At 37.1% G+C, this 14,955-nt stretch overlaps 1 protein-coding gene across 3 annotated transcripts in view; it reads left to right on the plus strand.

Annotated features, from left to right (window-relative positions):
• Positions 1-12,470, plus strand: part of MFSD14B (major facilitator superfamily domain containing 14B) — an 88,714-nt gene extending 76,244 nt beyond the window's left edge. The window contains exons 6-12 of one of the 3 annotated variants that reach the window (XM_033123548.1): positions 440-658; positions 2,324-2,437; positions 4,530-4,601; positions 6,040-6,152; positions 7,616-7,713; positions 9,884-10,026; positions 10,690-12,470. In XM_033123548.1, coding sequence (XP_032979439.1) covers positions 440-658; positions 2,324-2,437; positions 4,530-4,601; positions 6,040-6,152; positions 7,616-7,713; positions 9,884-10,026; positions 10,690-10,941 — 1,011 coding nt within the window. In that variant the 3' untranslated portion in view covers positions 10,942-12,470. Of the gene's footprint in view, positions 1-439; positions 659-1,420; positions 1,602-2,323; positions 2,438-4,529; positions 4,602-6,039; positions 6,153-7,615; positions 7,714-9,883; positions 10,027-10,689 lie in introns of those variants that run through there. The other 2 variants (XM_033123549.1, XM_033123550.1) reach the window with 2 other exon arrangements.
• The last annotated feature ends 2,485 nt before the right edge of the window (positions 12,471-14,955 follow it).

The raw sequence follows: 14,955 nt of genomic DNA on the forward strand, positions 1-14,955 counted from the left end.
GGAGGAGAGTACAGCATTTACCTACTCTGCTGTCTTGACCAGGAGCTCAAACAGTGCATGTTTTGGGGAAATGAAATCAAGCACAGTCCCTGAGTAATTTGTAGAATTTTATCCTAAACTGCAGGAATTTTTTTCATACCTGTCTTCCCACATCCTCATTCCCCAATTAAAGGAGACTAAATAAAGCATGCAAGTTTTATTTATGAGGAGTGTTATCACAATTTTTAAGTTTAATAACATTATTATATTCTACTCTTGTAGCTTTCCAGTTAGTTAATAATTGTTGCACAAATTCTTAAAACAAAATTACTTTAATTCTCTTTCTTGAAATGTGTGTGCAACACGTTCCTTTTGTCTTGTTTTAAAGCCAGGGAAGAATGGCTGTAGGTGTGCACCTGCAGCAGATGGAACCCTGGGTGAGAGTGTGCTTTTTCCACAGGTCTCAGCCACCTTTGCAGCCAGTCTGGTCAGCAGCCCGGCCATTGGAGCATACCTTTCCGCCAGTTACGGAGACAGCCTCGTTGTGCTGGTCGCCACAGTGGTGGCTCTTCTGGACATCTGCTTCATCTTATTTGCTGTTCCAGAATCTTTCCCAGAGAAAATGAGACCACTCTCCTGGGGAGTTCGGATTTCTTGGAAACAAGCAGACCCATTTGTGGTAAATAAAAATATGAAAACTTTTGCTTTCCTAAGTATTTTTCTAAGCCACGCTAATCAAAGAATATTTCTGCAACCTCAAGCATCCCAGCAATTGTTGATCCATTTCTTTCTCCAGTAAAAATGGAAAAAATTTAATGGCAAGGAAGGGACTGATGTAGACTGTGCACCAAGGAACATAGAGAATTGATATTTCTCAAGTCAAGCAAGCATGTGGTTATCATAAGGGAAGAGAGAAAAATGTCCAGTTAATCCCTGATGAGGGAGGGAAGTATCTTTTTTTTTCTTTCTGCTTGGTGGTTTTTAAATAAAATAAATGAAGGTATCTATTTGAAGTGGTTGTTTTTATTCACTTAAATTCAAAAAGGACAAAAGGATTTGGCCTGATTAAAGTGGTTATTTTCTAAGTTGTTAATATATATCCATTTGGACCAGAGGCTGAACTTGTATTTTGCAGATTGAGTAGGTTCTTTGTTTTCTATAATTGTGGGGAGTTTTGATATGGGGGATATCCCATTAACAACTAGAAAAAGTACTTAGAAGAAGAATCTTACCTCCTTCTCCCACCTTATCTGGTTTGAAATTGTTCTTGAAGAAAATACATGCAGGAAAAAATTAACCAGAGTTTGATTTTTGCTTTTTATCCCCCAAGTTTACCTTTAGGAAAAATACATATAATAACACTAACTAATCAGAAATTCTTTTCAACAAAGCCCCCTGAGGGCGTGACCTGGGGACCCAGCCCATTATGTTTGTTCCACAGCTCTTTGTGCCACATCAAGAAAGAAGAAAACCAGGTGTACACCTGGGAGCTGGTCAGGCCTCCCACCTTCTTGGCACGTAGTGATCAGGTTACGCATGGAAAATCCTCTGTGAAGTGAAACTACTGTGTCTTACTTTTCAGGGCTTTTGTGAGGATTACAGTGAAGGTATGCAAATTAGATAGTCTTGTGTCTGGTGTGTAGCAAGTTCTCAATAGACATTAGCACTTTTTGCTACTGTTGAAGGTTATGATGACCTGGAATATACTGCAGCACTCTCCACTTGTTGTCTAACAAAAGGACACAGTGCACCTTTTGGTCTGCTCAGCAATCCTGTGTCGAAAGGAATGTAAGAAGGATTTTTGGACAAGGTTATGGTATTCAAAAAGTTGTTGCTGGTCAGAGAATCTTCTCACTGACCCCATGGCTAGACCATATTTAAGTTGTTGACCTGTTTACAGGAAATTGCATATTAACATTTTAAAGAGTAGAGTGAATTTATGTGTAATGAAAACCCTGTACTTTTTATGGCTTTCAAGAAGTTATATTATGAATGAAATAGATGAAATTATGTTTAAAGGTTCTGGAGCAATGTGTTTTCAGGGTCTGTTCATAGGACATTTAGGGTCTGTTACAGGATGTAAACCAGTATTGTTACGTGTGTGTGTGTGTGTGTGTGTGTGTATTTTAAGCTGTAATATTTGAAACAAATATCTGAGAAATTAGAACTTGTACCTTCCATAGAGATATGGTGATAGATTTAATGTTAAGGTTCACTTCTTTTATAATCCATTCAACTTTCGTTACGTACCTTAATAGATCAAAACAATAATGCCAATATCAGTATATCAGTGACATTAGTGTCTATTTGCTTTTTATGTGTTTCTCTTTCTGCTTTTTCCTAGTCACTGAAGAAAGTTGGAAAAGATTCTACCGTCTTACTAATCTGTATCACCGTGTTTCTTTCTTACCTTCCTGAAGCTGGACAGTATTCAAGTTTTTTTCTCTATCTCAGGCAGGTGGGTAGTGGGTGCCTAACTAGCTTTTGAACATGAGGAAAATAAAAAATTGGCATCTGTCTGAAGATATTTTGGGAAAAACAATGTATAGAAGAAAAGTGTGTGAACTTGCTTCAAGTTATAAATATAGGTGCTGACATATAATTAGTAGTCAGGAAAGCTCTAATGCACTGATGTTTTAAAATACAGTGAAATGTTTACTGTGAAAAAATTTCCTTGAGAAGTATGCAGAAAGAAAACTAGCAGAAACAGGATTTATCATGTTTTAAATCTTTAATAATATCCATTAAATTTCAGAGAGAGAAGGTTTACTCCAAAACTCCCCTGACCGGGGCCTGGTCACAGCCAGCTTGCTGAGCCATCTTCGGTAGGCCATAGCTCAGCATCACTGGATGCCACAGGAGATCGCAAGCAATAATCAGAATAACCTTTTCTCTCCTCTGCTTTTTGTCTCTTTAAAAATTTACACTTTACTATGTTACCCCAAAAGACAATTGACTTAAGGCGATATTTTTGGGGTTTTTATCGTTGTTTTTTTAGCTCCTTTCTCCAGCTGTTGTTTCATGTCTCTGAGATTGCCGAGACGTGAGTTGCCTTCCATGGCAATTCTGCCTTGGTCTTTTACTGATTTCACTGGAAGTCTTTCTAATGGTTTACTCCACTTTGACAGACAGGCCTCCTCCTAAGATAAATTCCTCTATTTCTGGAGATATTTTTTAATGATATTTTTAATGAAATTTGTTAAGTTCACTGTTCTCATAGTTTTCCTGAGAGTGTGACACCAGTGAAGCCATCTGCACCTAGACTTTTGTTTGTTGGGAGGTTTTTGATAACTGATTCAAACTCCTTGCTAGTAATTGGTCTGTGCAGATTTTCTATTTCATCATCATTCAGTCTTGGTAAGTTGTATGGTTCTAGGAATTTATCCATTTCTTCTGGGTTATCCAGTTTGCTGGCATATAATTGTTCGTAGTAGTCTCTTAGAACCTTTGTATGGTGGCAGTTATAACATCTCTTTAATTTCCGATTTTATTTGAGTCCTTTTTCTTTTTCTCTTGGTGAGTCTAACTAAAGGTGTGTCAATTTTGTTTCTCTTTTCAAAGAACTAACTCTTAGTTTCATTGATCTTTTCTATTGTCTTTTTAGTCTGTTTTATTAATCATTTTTAAAGTCTTTTTTTCTGAATCTCATAGAATTTCAATAGAGAGGGAAATAATTTAACTTTTTAAAAAACTTGGTATTTGAAACTAAGAGTTTTCAGCATTTCAGAACTGCTGTTAAGGTAAGAAGTGTAGAAATTATTGCCGTGTAACTTGGGCTGCTCATTACAATAACCATGGACGTTTTTTAAAACGTGTCTGTGTTTTGGCCCAGAGTCTGATTTAATTGACCTTAAATGGGCTCCAGAGTCTCATTGCTCCCCTCCCCGTTCCCCTCTTCTCTCCTTCTCTGTTGCCCACATGACTTGAATGTGCAGCCAAAGTTGAGAGTCACTAACTTTGCTAGTGAGCAAATTCTGTATAGGCAGCTTCAAAAGTCAGATTGTTTTTTCTCTATTCTAATGCTTGATAACATTATGCAAAGAATGCCAAGAAAATGTATTACATCTTAAGAAAGGAAAAAACTGTATTAAAATTGTGAAACTCAATATATATGGATAATGAAAGATGAATACAAGTCACTGTCTTCTGCAATTACAAGCAGTATTCAAAGTGGTTACCATCAGCATAATTTTGATACAGATTTTTCCTTTCTTAAAATGTATATACATTTTTTTTTGGCACCCTCTGTATTTGTTTTTTGGTGGATTGGGGCTGGTGAGGGATATGCAGCAATAGGTAGGTAGGGCTATAATAGAAAATACTATCTTGAAAATTTGTTAAATTGTGCCTTCTTTTAATGATTTATCATATTTAGATGTAACTTACTGGTTAAATAGGTTCAACTTTCAGCACTGCCTTAATTTGTCATTGTCAAGGTGTTATGAACTTTCTTCAACTATTTTATCCTATAGCTTTACTAGAATATAACATTTATTAGTTTTATAATACCTATTTTATAAAAGTGTTCTTGTTTGTTTTCTATTCCACAGGTCATTGGTTTCGGATCTGTTAAAATTGTAGCATTCATAGCTATGGTAGGAATTCTATCTATTGTGGCTCAGGTGAGTGGCACTTGACTCATCCCCCCCTTTTTTTTTTTTAACATTTTTATTCTGTAGGCTCACAGGAAGCTGCAAGGAAATAGTCATGAACATCCCCTGCGCCCTGGCTTAGTCGCCCCCTCCTCCCCTGCCACAGCCACATCTTGTATGTCTATGGTACGGTATCAAACCCAGTGAGCTGCGGATGTGGTCCACTGAACTATTCCATATTTAATAGAATGTTGAGGTTATGAGTTAGAGGAATTTAATACAACCTTTCAGTACTTTTTGGAATGCTTGTTGTTACCTCTACTGGGTCTATTCAGCAAATACTTGCTTTTATAACCTCCAACAATAATCTAACTCACACCAGATATTGCACAATTTACTTAACCAGGAGAATGTTTCAATATTATTTTAAATGTTAAAAAGTAAGTAGAAGTGAAAAGCAAAAATGCAAATCAGTAACTGTTCCAACCTCTGTTATTCCCAGGACTGAAGAAATATATGGTAAATCAGTGTACTAGAATATATGTAATGAGTAAAGAGCATTAAACATTTCCTCACCTATTAAAATACAGGACCACAAAAGGCAGGTTATATGTCTTTAAATTAATTCATTGACATGCTTAATTACATTCACTATATGATACGGAACTGCCTAGAGGCTGTTTCCTTGAAACAGCTACCGTATGTGCTACTTTAAAGCTTGGAGGCCAAATGAAGCGCTCTTCTGTGATAACTCTTAGAAGAAGTGAGAAGCCTGCAGAACTGTTTTGCCTAAATGTTAGAATTGACGAGGCTCATAGAAATGTATCAGGGCAAAGAACTTTTCTTTCTTTTGTTAAAAAACAGTATCAGCAAATGTAAATTATGTTAAACTTTCAAGTTGCTCGTCATTTGGGGTTTTTATATCAACTCCAGTTAGTCAGTTAGCCCAGACTCATCTTTTATCCTATGCCTTCTCAGACTATCTCAACTAGTTTTTTTAGCAAAGTATATGGTATTTGTTAAAATCAAATTTATATCAATCCAACTTAGTTAAATTGCTAACCTCCAGAAAAATCCCACATATTCTGTAAATATTCAGCAGGGGCTTGCTCTTTACTGGTAGTTAGGTGATCGGTGGTTCTCAGAAGGAACAGAGGCCATGTCCCTCTCAATCACGATAACGCGTGAACAGCTATGTGTGGTGACCTTTTTGGGGAAGTGCTAGCAAAGCACCAGATAAACAAATTTTGGGGGAGGAGGCTGAAGACCCTGTGCTCCAGGCCAATTCGAAAGCCCCTGAAGTTCCACTCCTTTAGTGCTACCTCAGTACTGCACCGTCTCCAGTGTCTCAAGTCAGGCCGTGTACTCTTACGGGTCCCTAGTGACCATCAGTGGGCTTCCTCCACAGAGCTGTCATCAAATCTGTGTGTTTGCGTGGTTTCTCAGGATTGTCTCCCTTGCTTTGCAGACAGTCTTTCTTACCATCTTAATGAAATCATTAGGGAATAAGAACACCGTCCTTCTTGGCTTGGGTTTTCAGATGTTCCAATTAGCCTGGTATGGTTTTGGATCTCAGGCCTGGTAAGTTTCTCCCATAGATTCTCATGAACTAACAGACAGATGCATATTTTAGAGGAGCTCAAGTGTGTTGAGTGATGTGAAGGAAGCAAGGGTTATTTTACTGCTTTGGTGCATACGACATTTCAAAACTGTTTAGACTTAATTTGGGGAATGGCAGAGCTAGGTAATTTAGGATTATTTGTAAAGATTGTCTTCACTTCAGCAGCTTTCAGTGAGTTGTTAATTAAATGTATGTGCTTCCTCCTGCGACCGCCCCCCCCAAAAAAAAGTTTTATGTCTACCTTTTGAAACATTTGTCAGTTTTTAGAGACATCATATATAGTCAAAAACAAGACAAAAAGACAAGGGGAAGAATGACAGAAGGGTTCACTGCTGTAATTAGTTGAGAGACCTCGTGCCTGTGACATGACCTTCATTCATCTAAGAGGTCTTTATTCATCTAACAGGTCTTAGAAGAATCCTAAGATCTCATCCAAAATCATGTGTACCCTGAGGCAGTTACTATTGCTAGCATATTGGATTCCCATAAACCGGAAGGGCCAAATAAGCCCTGGAATCAGAAGAAATAAAAAAGAATCCTGAGTGCTGTTTTGTTATGTGGCAGGTTTCCCTATGTGCCTGGTCACCAAATACCAAAGTTCACATCTCCATTTTAAATATTAGAGTTGGTCCTCGTTTGGCATACATGACATAATTTAGAGAAACTAGAAATGCTTTAGAGGTTGGTGGTTTATTCTTGTTCTTTAAGATTTCGGTTCTATGAACTTGATTCAATAGCTGATTCTGTCAAGCTTGTACTATGTTAAAAAGATTTTATCAGCCTGAGAAGTTTTTCCTTTTCAGTAAGGATGTACATGTCAGCCGTCCCTGAGGAGGGGCCTCACTTTCCTTATGCTCATTTAATACTGACACACACTTAAGTCCCTTTCATTGAGAAAAGGACAAAAGTCTAAAGGAATCAGGCTTAGAAGTCTGCAGGAATTCTCCTGCATTTCAGGTTTCCGGTTTTTTTTTCCCATTGATGGCACATGACGCTTTGTTGAGGGGTAGCACACTGAGCAGCTCAAGGGTAGTGGGAGGGTGAGCCTTTGAGAAATACAAAGAGAAACTGGGAAATTGGTGAGGAAAATGTGGTGTTTATAGAAACAAGAAATCCTTTTAAACTTCATTAAGCTTACATCTAAAGATGGTAACAGGGAAGCCAGGAAGAAGAACAAATTTGAAAGAGGAAAGATAAAATAAAGAAATAAAACTTTCCCAGGCTATGAAGTAGTCACTATTAATAGGGTGATTTATAACCTTCCACTTCTAAAAAAAAATCAATTTTTAAAGAGGAAAAATTAAATACAATTTAACATGTAGAAAACCGAAAGCATGTTGTGCTTTGCCACTGATTGTACTCTGAGCAGCAAGCTCCGTGGGGCTGGCCTGCCATCTAATTGCAACTTGTCCTATCATTGCAGGATGATGTGGGCAGCGGGGACTGTGGCCGCAATGTCCAGTATCACGTTTCCAGCAGTCAGTGCCCTCATCTCTCGGAATGCAGAGTCAGATCAGCAAGGTGAGGTCACTGTCCCCTCATTTCCTCCTTCAGCTGAGACATACCTGCCAAAAGCATGAGCAGTTCTGAGCCTCTCTTCCCATCAGCACAACAGGAGGTTGCAGCCATGTGGCCCCTTCCCAATAGTCATACCTATTTGCTTTGGCAAATAGTAGGAAAATTCTGTTTTCCTTCTGCTCTGATCTTATACTCCTATTTTTAAAATCTGGACTCAACAGTTCAGAATACTGAGAATTAGAATCTATTTTATTCTTTCAGTTTTGACTCCTTTGATACCATTAGAATTAGCTAGACTATTATCAAATTTTAACAGTTGTCTGTTAAATAATGATAGATTAGTTAGTAAAACAATAAGCTCTTTATTTAATCACTATAATCACTAAAATTTCTTTAATTTGGAATCACTCAAAGTCCATTAGCTTAATTTAGGAAATGATTCTTTCAGAGGATAAAGAAAAAGAAGTTGTGGTATATATACACAATGGAATACTATTTGGCAGTAAGAAAAGATGAGATAGGACCATTTGTGACAACATGGGTGGATCTTGAGATTATAATGCTAAGTGAAATAAGTCAGACAGAAAGAGCAGAGAACCCTATGATTTCACTGATATGTGGTATATAAAACGGAAAACAACAAAAGAACTAGACAGACAAATGAAGGAACAGAAACTCATGGACATAGGAAATAGTTCAGTGGTTATCAGAGGTTAAAGGGGGAGGTGGCTCTAGAAGAGGGTAAACGGGGTCTAATATATGGTGATGGAAAGAGAACTGACTCTGGGTGGTAAACACACAATGTGAGCTATAGATAATGTATTATAGAATTGTACACCTGAAATCTATGTAACTTGACTAACAATTGTCACCCCAATAAACTTTAATTGAAAAAAAATAAACGAAAAAGTAAATCTGTGTAGTTACTGATAATTGGATGCAGAGTGAAAGACAAAATTAAGATGACTGTGGAGGATAGCACTCTACTCTGTACTCTTACTTCATCCTTCTGTGCCTCTGGCTTCTCTATCAGGCAGTTCTCACTACCAGAATTAATCCTTTTCCTTCTTCATCTCTTAATGGCTCAACTTACTGTACTCAGGAAGTAGCGAATTTTAGAAGGAAAAAATATTTAAATGCCTTAGAGCCCTTTAAAAAGTTTTGACAAAAAACTAGATTGGAAAAGATAGTTTATTCATTGCAGCTGTTTTTCCACATCAGAAATTAGCCATCTTATTCATATCCATATTTTAAAATAATGTCACTTGACCGCAAATTCTGTGTATCAACCTGGCTGTGATAACTCAGCTGGCTGCACGTCCTTGGGGAGGTGTTGTGACTGAAGAGAAGGAAGGCCATCTGTGGAGGAGGGGCACTGCTTGGTATCAGACAAACACTGTCCTGTCTTTCATGGCGTAAATTTTCATGACTCTTTTTATGCTTACATGTTAATACAGATGTTTCTAAATGTCAGCATACAAACGTATTACAACACACTCTAGTAGGTTGAATTATCTCTGACCATCTTTGACTTACAAACATGCACTTCATATGGTTCAAGCTAATTTTTTACCTGCCATGTTAGAAACCAGAGATATCTAGAAATTGGCACTTGTGGGATTTTTCATGGCAAGTCTGCAGGAAGATGCATCATGTTGTCATGCAGAGGTCACCGTGAGGGACAGAGTCTGCAGGCGCTGAGACCACAGTACCAGGACTGCCCTGGGCTCACAGGGACTGAGGAGGCAAAGGGCAAGTTGGTTTTGTAAAAGCGCCATTAAATGAGTAGAGCGGGAAAACCTTGATCCACAGAAAAGTGGAAACTGCCTGTAAATGGTAAATATTAAAGTTTTTCATGTTATTCCCCATTTATAGGAAGATCTAGCTGTTATGGGGGGAATTCAGCCCCTAAGGGATTTCAGAAATAGTACTGTCATTTTACCTCCTTGCAGATGTTAGGGCAGAGTAGCAACATTTAAAGGACATAGTAAAACCAAAAACTATTTGTGCAGTGAGTGAAAATATGATGGGTGAAATCCCTGACCTACTTTCCTTAGCATGGACTACTCAGCCCCGCTGAATCAGTGTATCATAGTTTGTAAGAAAGTACTGTTAAGTCCAGTCTTGAGATGCTTTTCAGAGAAGACTGGCTTTGTTCTTTGTTCTAACATAGGAGTTGCCCAGGGGATCATAACTGGAATAAGAGGACTGTGTAATGGCCTGGGGCCAGCGCTGTACGGCTTCATATTCTACATGTTTCACGTGGAGCTGACTGAGATGGAACCGAAATTGAGTTCTAACAACGTTGCCCTGCAGGTAAGCTGGGGATGAGTCTAGTTTCATAACAGTGATTATGTCTGACTGTAGCAAAATCTGACCTTAAATTTGGAGAATGTTCTTATTTGTATTAATATTACTATTGTATTTGACAGTAATAAGTGTGTGTTCAGTGCTTCCTTGGATTGGAGAGGGATCATTTCAGTGATTTAATACCTTATATAAAAGATTTGTCTTAACTGTGTTCAGATTCTCTTCTCACCTACACAATTTACTCTGATAAAACCCAGGCCAAAAAAAAGACGAAATGACCTAAGATTCCAACTAGAAATTGAGCTAGATAAGAATTCTTTTTCTACCGTTTATTTGGTATTTCTTCCCTCCTTCCAAGTGATTTTTAGCAAAATTGGAATTAATGTTATTGTGCAGAATACATGATTTGAAGACACATTATGAGATTAGAGGTAAACAACTGTTATTTACAGGTTTGGTGAAACTTGAAAAGTGATAAAAATAAAAAAGCAGTGATTAGTTGTCCTCTGTCATATTGTAATCGACAGAATTTGCCTTGACACCAAATGAAACATGTGCTTATGAGAAAATGATTCACTTTGAGGTGGTATGGTTTATATGTCCTCCAGAACTAACGTTGGATTGAAAAGACTAACCAAATCATCTGCATTTGTTTCCCGCACCCATCAGGGAGCTGTCGTCCCAGGCCCGCCATTTTTATTTGGAGCATGTATAGTTCTTATGTCTTTTCTGGTTGCCTTATTCATCCCTGAATACACTAAAGGTGGTGGAATTCAAAAACATAGCAACAGCATCAGCGGCAACCTGACCAACAGCCCAGAACTGGGCACTGATGAGGACATTGAGCCACTGCTGCAAGACAGCAGCATCTGGGAGCTCACTTCCTTCGAGGAGCCTGGGAACCAGTGCACTGAACTATGAACTTGACCGAAAAGGACATGCTGCACATGCCGTCTCTGAGAGCCATTGGGGAGCCACACCACATGGAGACGCTCTGGTGCTGAAGGGGACATGCTAGTGGCATCCCTCAGGGCCAAGCATGATAAACAACCCTCTGCCTTCCTCCTCCTGTTCCTTTTCTTCCATTCTTTTTCTTCCGGTTTGTAGATTAGAACAAGGTAAGATTTTAAATATGTTCCTGCAAGCTGTATGCAACTCTCAAAGTTATTGGAGTCCAAATTTTGAAACGCATAAATAGAAAAAGTCATCTCTCTGCTAGAAAGGATAGCTTTCCTTTAATACTTCTAGAGTAAGAGTGACAGCAGTCTTCCCATGTCCTTTTCAGTAGAAGGTGCAGGACTGTAGTAAGACTGTCATTTCTGGCAAGATTTGAGGTAAAGAATCCTTTCTTCTTTTCTTCCTTCCTGTTTCTCTGAAAAGTGCCCACTTAGCCCACAGGTGTTTATGAGTGGCTGCTCCAAAAGTCACTCAGTATCAGGGATCTATTACCTTTGTTCAAAAGTCAAACAAAAACCTAGTCTTACTCTCCTTTACTTGTCTTAATAGTCTTGGCTAGAAGGAAATTCAGCATATATACCTCTGGATATTAATAAAATTGATCAGTGATAACCTTTACCAGGGAGGGAAATCTTTCTTATAAATTTAAATCATGAAGAATTAGCAATTCAGATTCTTAGACCTAGTGTCGTAATCAGATCCAAGGTGATTTTACCGAAGAAAATACATCAAGCCTTCTGGTGGCAACATGGAAATGGGAGGGCACGTTTGAGAAAATTTTCAACAATGTGAACATTCCTAAGTAAGGGTGAGGGTTCCTAACTGGATGCCAGTGGGGTTTATACCCAAGTTCAGACTCTCGTAATGCATTATTACTATTTTTTCCTTCCACATCTCCTGTATCCTACTTCTCAATTTTTCTCATTCATCATACTCCTGCCTTAACTGCTCTGTGTAGTATGCATTTGTTTTCAGTAGGTCTTTATTTCTATCTGTCTGACTTTTGAATCTCATGGAAATATGCATATCAAATTCTTATCTAACATGATGGTTTAGGAAGCTCAGTTTCACAATAAGTGTCTTGCTAATTTTTCGAGATGTTTTATGGACAAAGAAAACTTTACAGATTTATATGTATTTTGCTGCACCAGTAAATGAACCATTAACTAAGGCCTACCTTTAACAGAGCACTCCTTTGGAAGTTTTATAGGTATGAAATATATGTAGATATTTGTAAGGAGTTTTAATTCTTTTTTGATGGAGTGCTATGTAAATCTTGTATTTATAAATATAATGAAGGTGTTGACAGAAAAAATATATGTACAACTTTTATAAAAGATTATGTACTGACTGAATACATTTAAAAGAAAATATATTTTGAAACCTGTTCTGCTATGAACAGATATAACATATCTTTTTAATACGCTGTTGGTTTTTAAGTTAAGCTTCCTAATGCATAATAATGCAAAATAAATTTGCAATGGATACTTTTATGTCTTTTGTGTTTCTTTAAAGCAAATAGTACCATTGATCTTTGGGTTCTCTTTTGGGTGGCTTTCAACTAAAATAAGTGGCTAATTCTTGAGCTAATGCAAAATATATGTATATATTTTTTAAGTTTCATTTTTTACAAACTTCCTTCAAAATCTCCCTTCAAAAACAGATCATAACTATTTTTTATTTTCTTAAGAAAGCAAAGACACAAATATTTGTACACGCATGTTGATCAGCATTATTCACAATGGCCAAAATGTGGAAGTAACCCAAGTGTTCATTGTTGGATGATGGATAAAGAAAATATGGTGTATACGTACAATGGAATATTATTCAGCCTCAGGAAGGATGGAAATCCTGACACATGCTACAATACAGATGAACGTTGAAGACATTGTACTCATTTAAGGAAGCTAGTCACAAAAGGACAAATACTGTATGATTCAATTTTTATGAAGTTGAACTCATGGAGATACAAAGTAGAATAGTGGTTGCCAGGAATAGAGGAAAGAAGGAATGGTAGTTACTATTTAATGGGTAGAGTTGTTCAATTTTGCAGAATGAGAAAAGTTCAGGAAATGGATGGTGAGGATGGTTGCACAACAACATGGAGGTACTTGATGCCACTGAACTACTTAAACGTGGTTAAAATGATCTATTTTATGATATTCTGCCAGTTTTTTAAAAGTGTTTGTTAGCATCTTTGTTCTTTACCTCTGCTTACCAAAATTACAGTTCTTACCCAGTATAATAAATGTCATTCGTTTTAAATTAGGTAGATTTTAAAATTGAGATAAAATTCATCATCTTAACCATTGCAAAGTGTACAATCCACTGGTTTTTTTAGCTTACTCACATGGTTGTGCACATATTAATTAACCCTATCTGATTCCAGAACATTATTCCCAAAAAAAGAAACTCCATATCCATTAGCAATTCCCACTATCCGTAGCCCCTGGCAATCAGTAATCTACTTTCTGTCTATGGATTTGCCTATTTTGGATATATCATATAAATGGGATCATACAATATGTGACCTTTTGTCTGGCTTCTTTTGCATAGCATGTTTTCAAGATCCATCCATGTTGTAGCATGTGTCAAATTTTACTCCTTTTTAAAGCTGAATAGTATCCTATCGTATGTATACACCACATTTTCTTTATTCATTTATCAAATTGATAATTTGTCAATCAAGTAATGGACATTTGAGTGGTTTCCACTTTTAGGCTATTAATAATGTTACTATAAATTTGCTTGTCCTAAGTTTTTGTGTAAACGTTTTCAATTCCTCCTAGGTATGTATAGCTAGAAATGGAATTGCTGGGTTATGTGAGAACTCTATATAAACCATTTGAGGAACTGCCAAACTCTTGTTGTACATTTTACATTCCCATCAGTAATATAGGAGGGCTTCAGTTTCTCCATGTCTTGCTAACACTTGTTACTTTCTGTTTTGTTATTGTTGTTTATAGACAATCTACTAGGTTTAAAGTGGTTTTTGATTTGCATTTCCCTAATGACTAATGATGGTGAGCATCTTTTTATGTGCTTGTTTACCATTTGTGTATTTTCTTTGAAAAAATATCTATTCAGTTCCTTTCCCATTTTTGATTGTGATGTTTGTTCTTGAGTTGTAAGAGTTCTTTATATAGTCTGCATACTTATCAGATATATGATTTGCAAATATTTTTCCCCATTCTTTAGGTTGTACTTTTACTTTCTTTTTTTTCTTAATTTTATTATTAGTTTCAGGTGTGCAGAACATAATGATTAGACATTTACACCCCTCACAAGGTGATAACCCCACCCAGTCTACTACCCCCGACACTGTACATAGCTGTTACAGTACCACTGACTACACTCCCTGTGCTGTACTTTACATCCCGTTTGTGTGTGTGTATGTGTCTGTGTGTGTGTGTATGTGTGTATAATTATAGTTGACATTTAGTATTATTTTATATTAGTTTCAGGTGTACAGCACAGTGGTTAGACATTCATATAATCTATGAAGTGATCCCCCGATAAGTCCAGTGCCCACCTGGCATCTTACATGATCTTTACAATATTATTGATTATATTACCAATACTGTATTTCACATCCCTGTGACTGTTTTTTAACTACCAATTTGTACTTTCTAATCCCTTCACCTTCTCCCACATCCCCCAAGCCCTCCCATCTATTAGCCATCAGTTTTTTTCTCTGTATCGGTAAGTCTATTTCTGTTTTGTTTGCTCATTTATTCTGCTTAGATTCCACATATAAGTGAAATCATATGGTACCTGTATTTCTCAGTCTGACTTATTTCACTTAGTGTAATACCCTCTAGGTCCATCCATGTTGTTGCAAATGGTAAGATTTCATTCTTTTTTATAGCAGAGTAATACTCCACCATATAAATGTACCACAGTTTCTTTATCCAGTCGTCTGTTGATGGGCATTTGGCTTGTTTCCATATCTTTGCTATTGTGAATAGCACTGCAGTA

Source organism: Rhinolophus ferrumequinum, chromosome 12, assembly GCF_004115265.2.
Source record: "Rhinolophus ferrumequinum isolate MPI-CBG mRhiFer1 chromosome 12, mRhiFer1_v1.p, whole genome shotgun sequence".
NCBI classification, from domain to species: Eukaryota; Metazoa; Chordata; class Mammalia; order Chiroptera; family Rhinolophidae; genus Rhinolophus; species Rhinolophus ferrumequinum.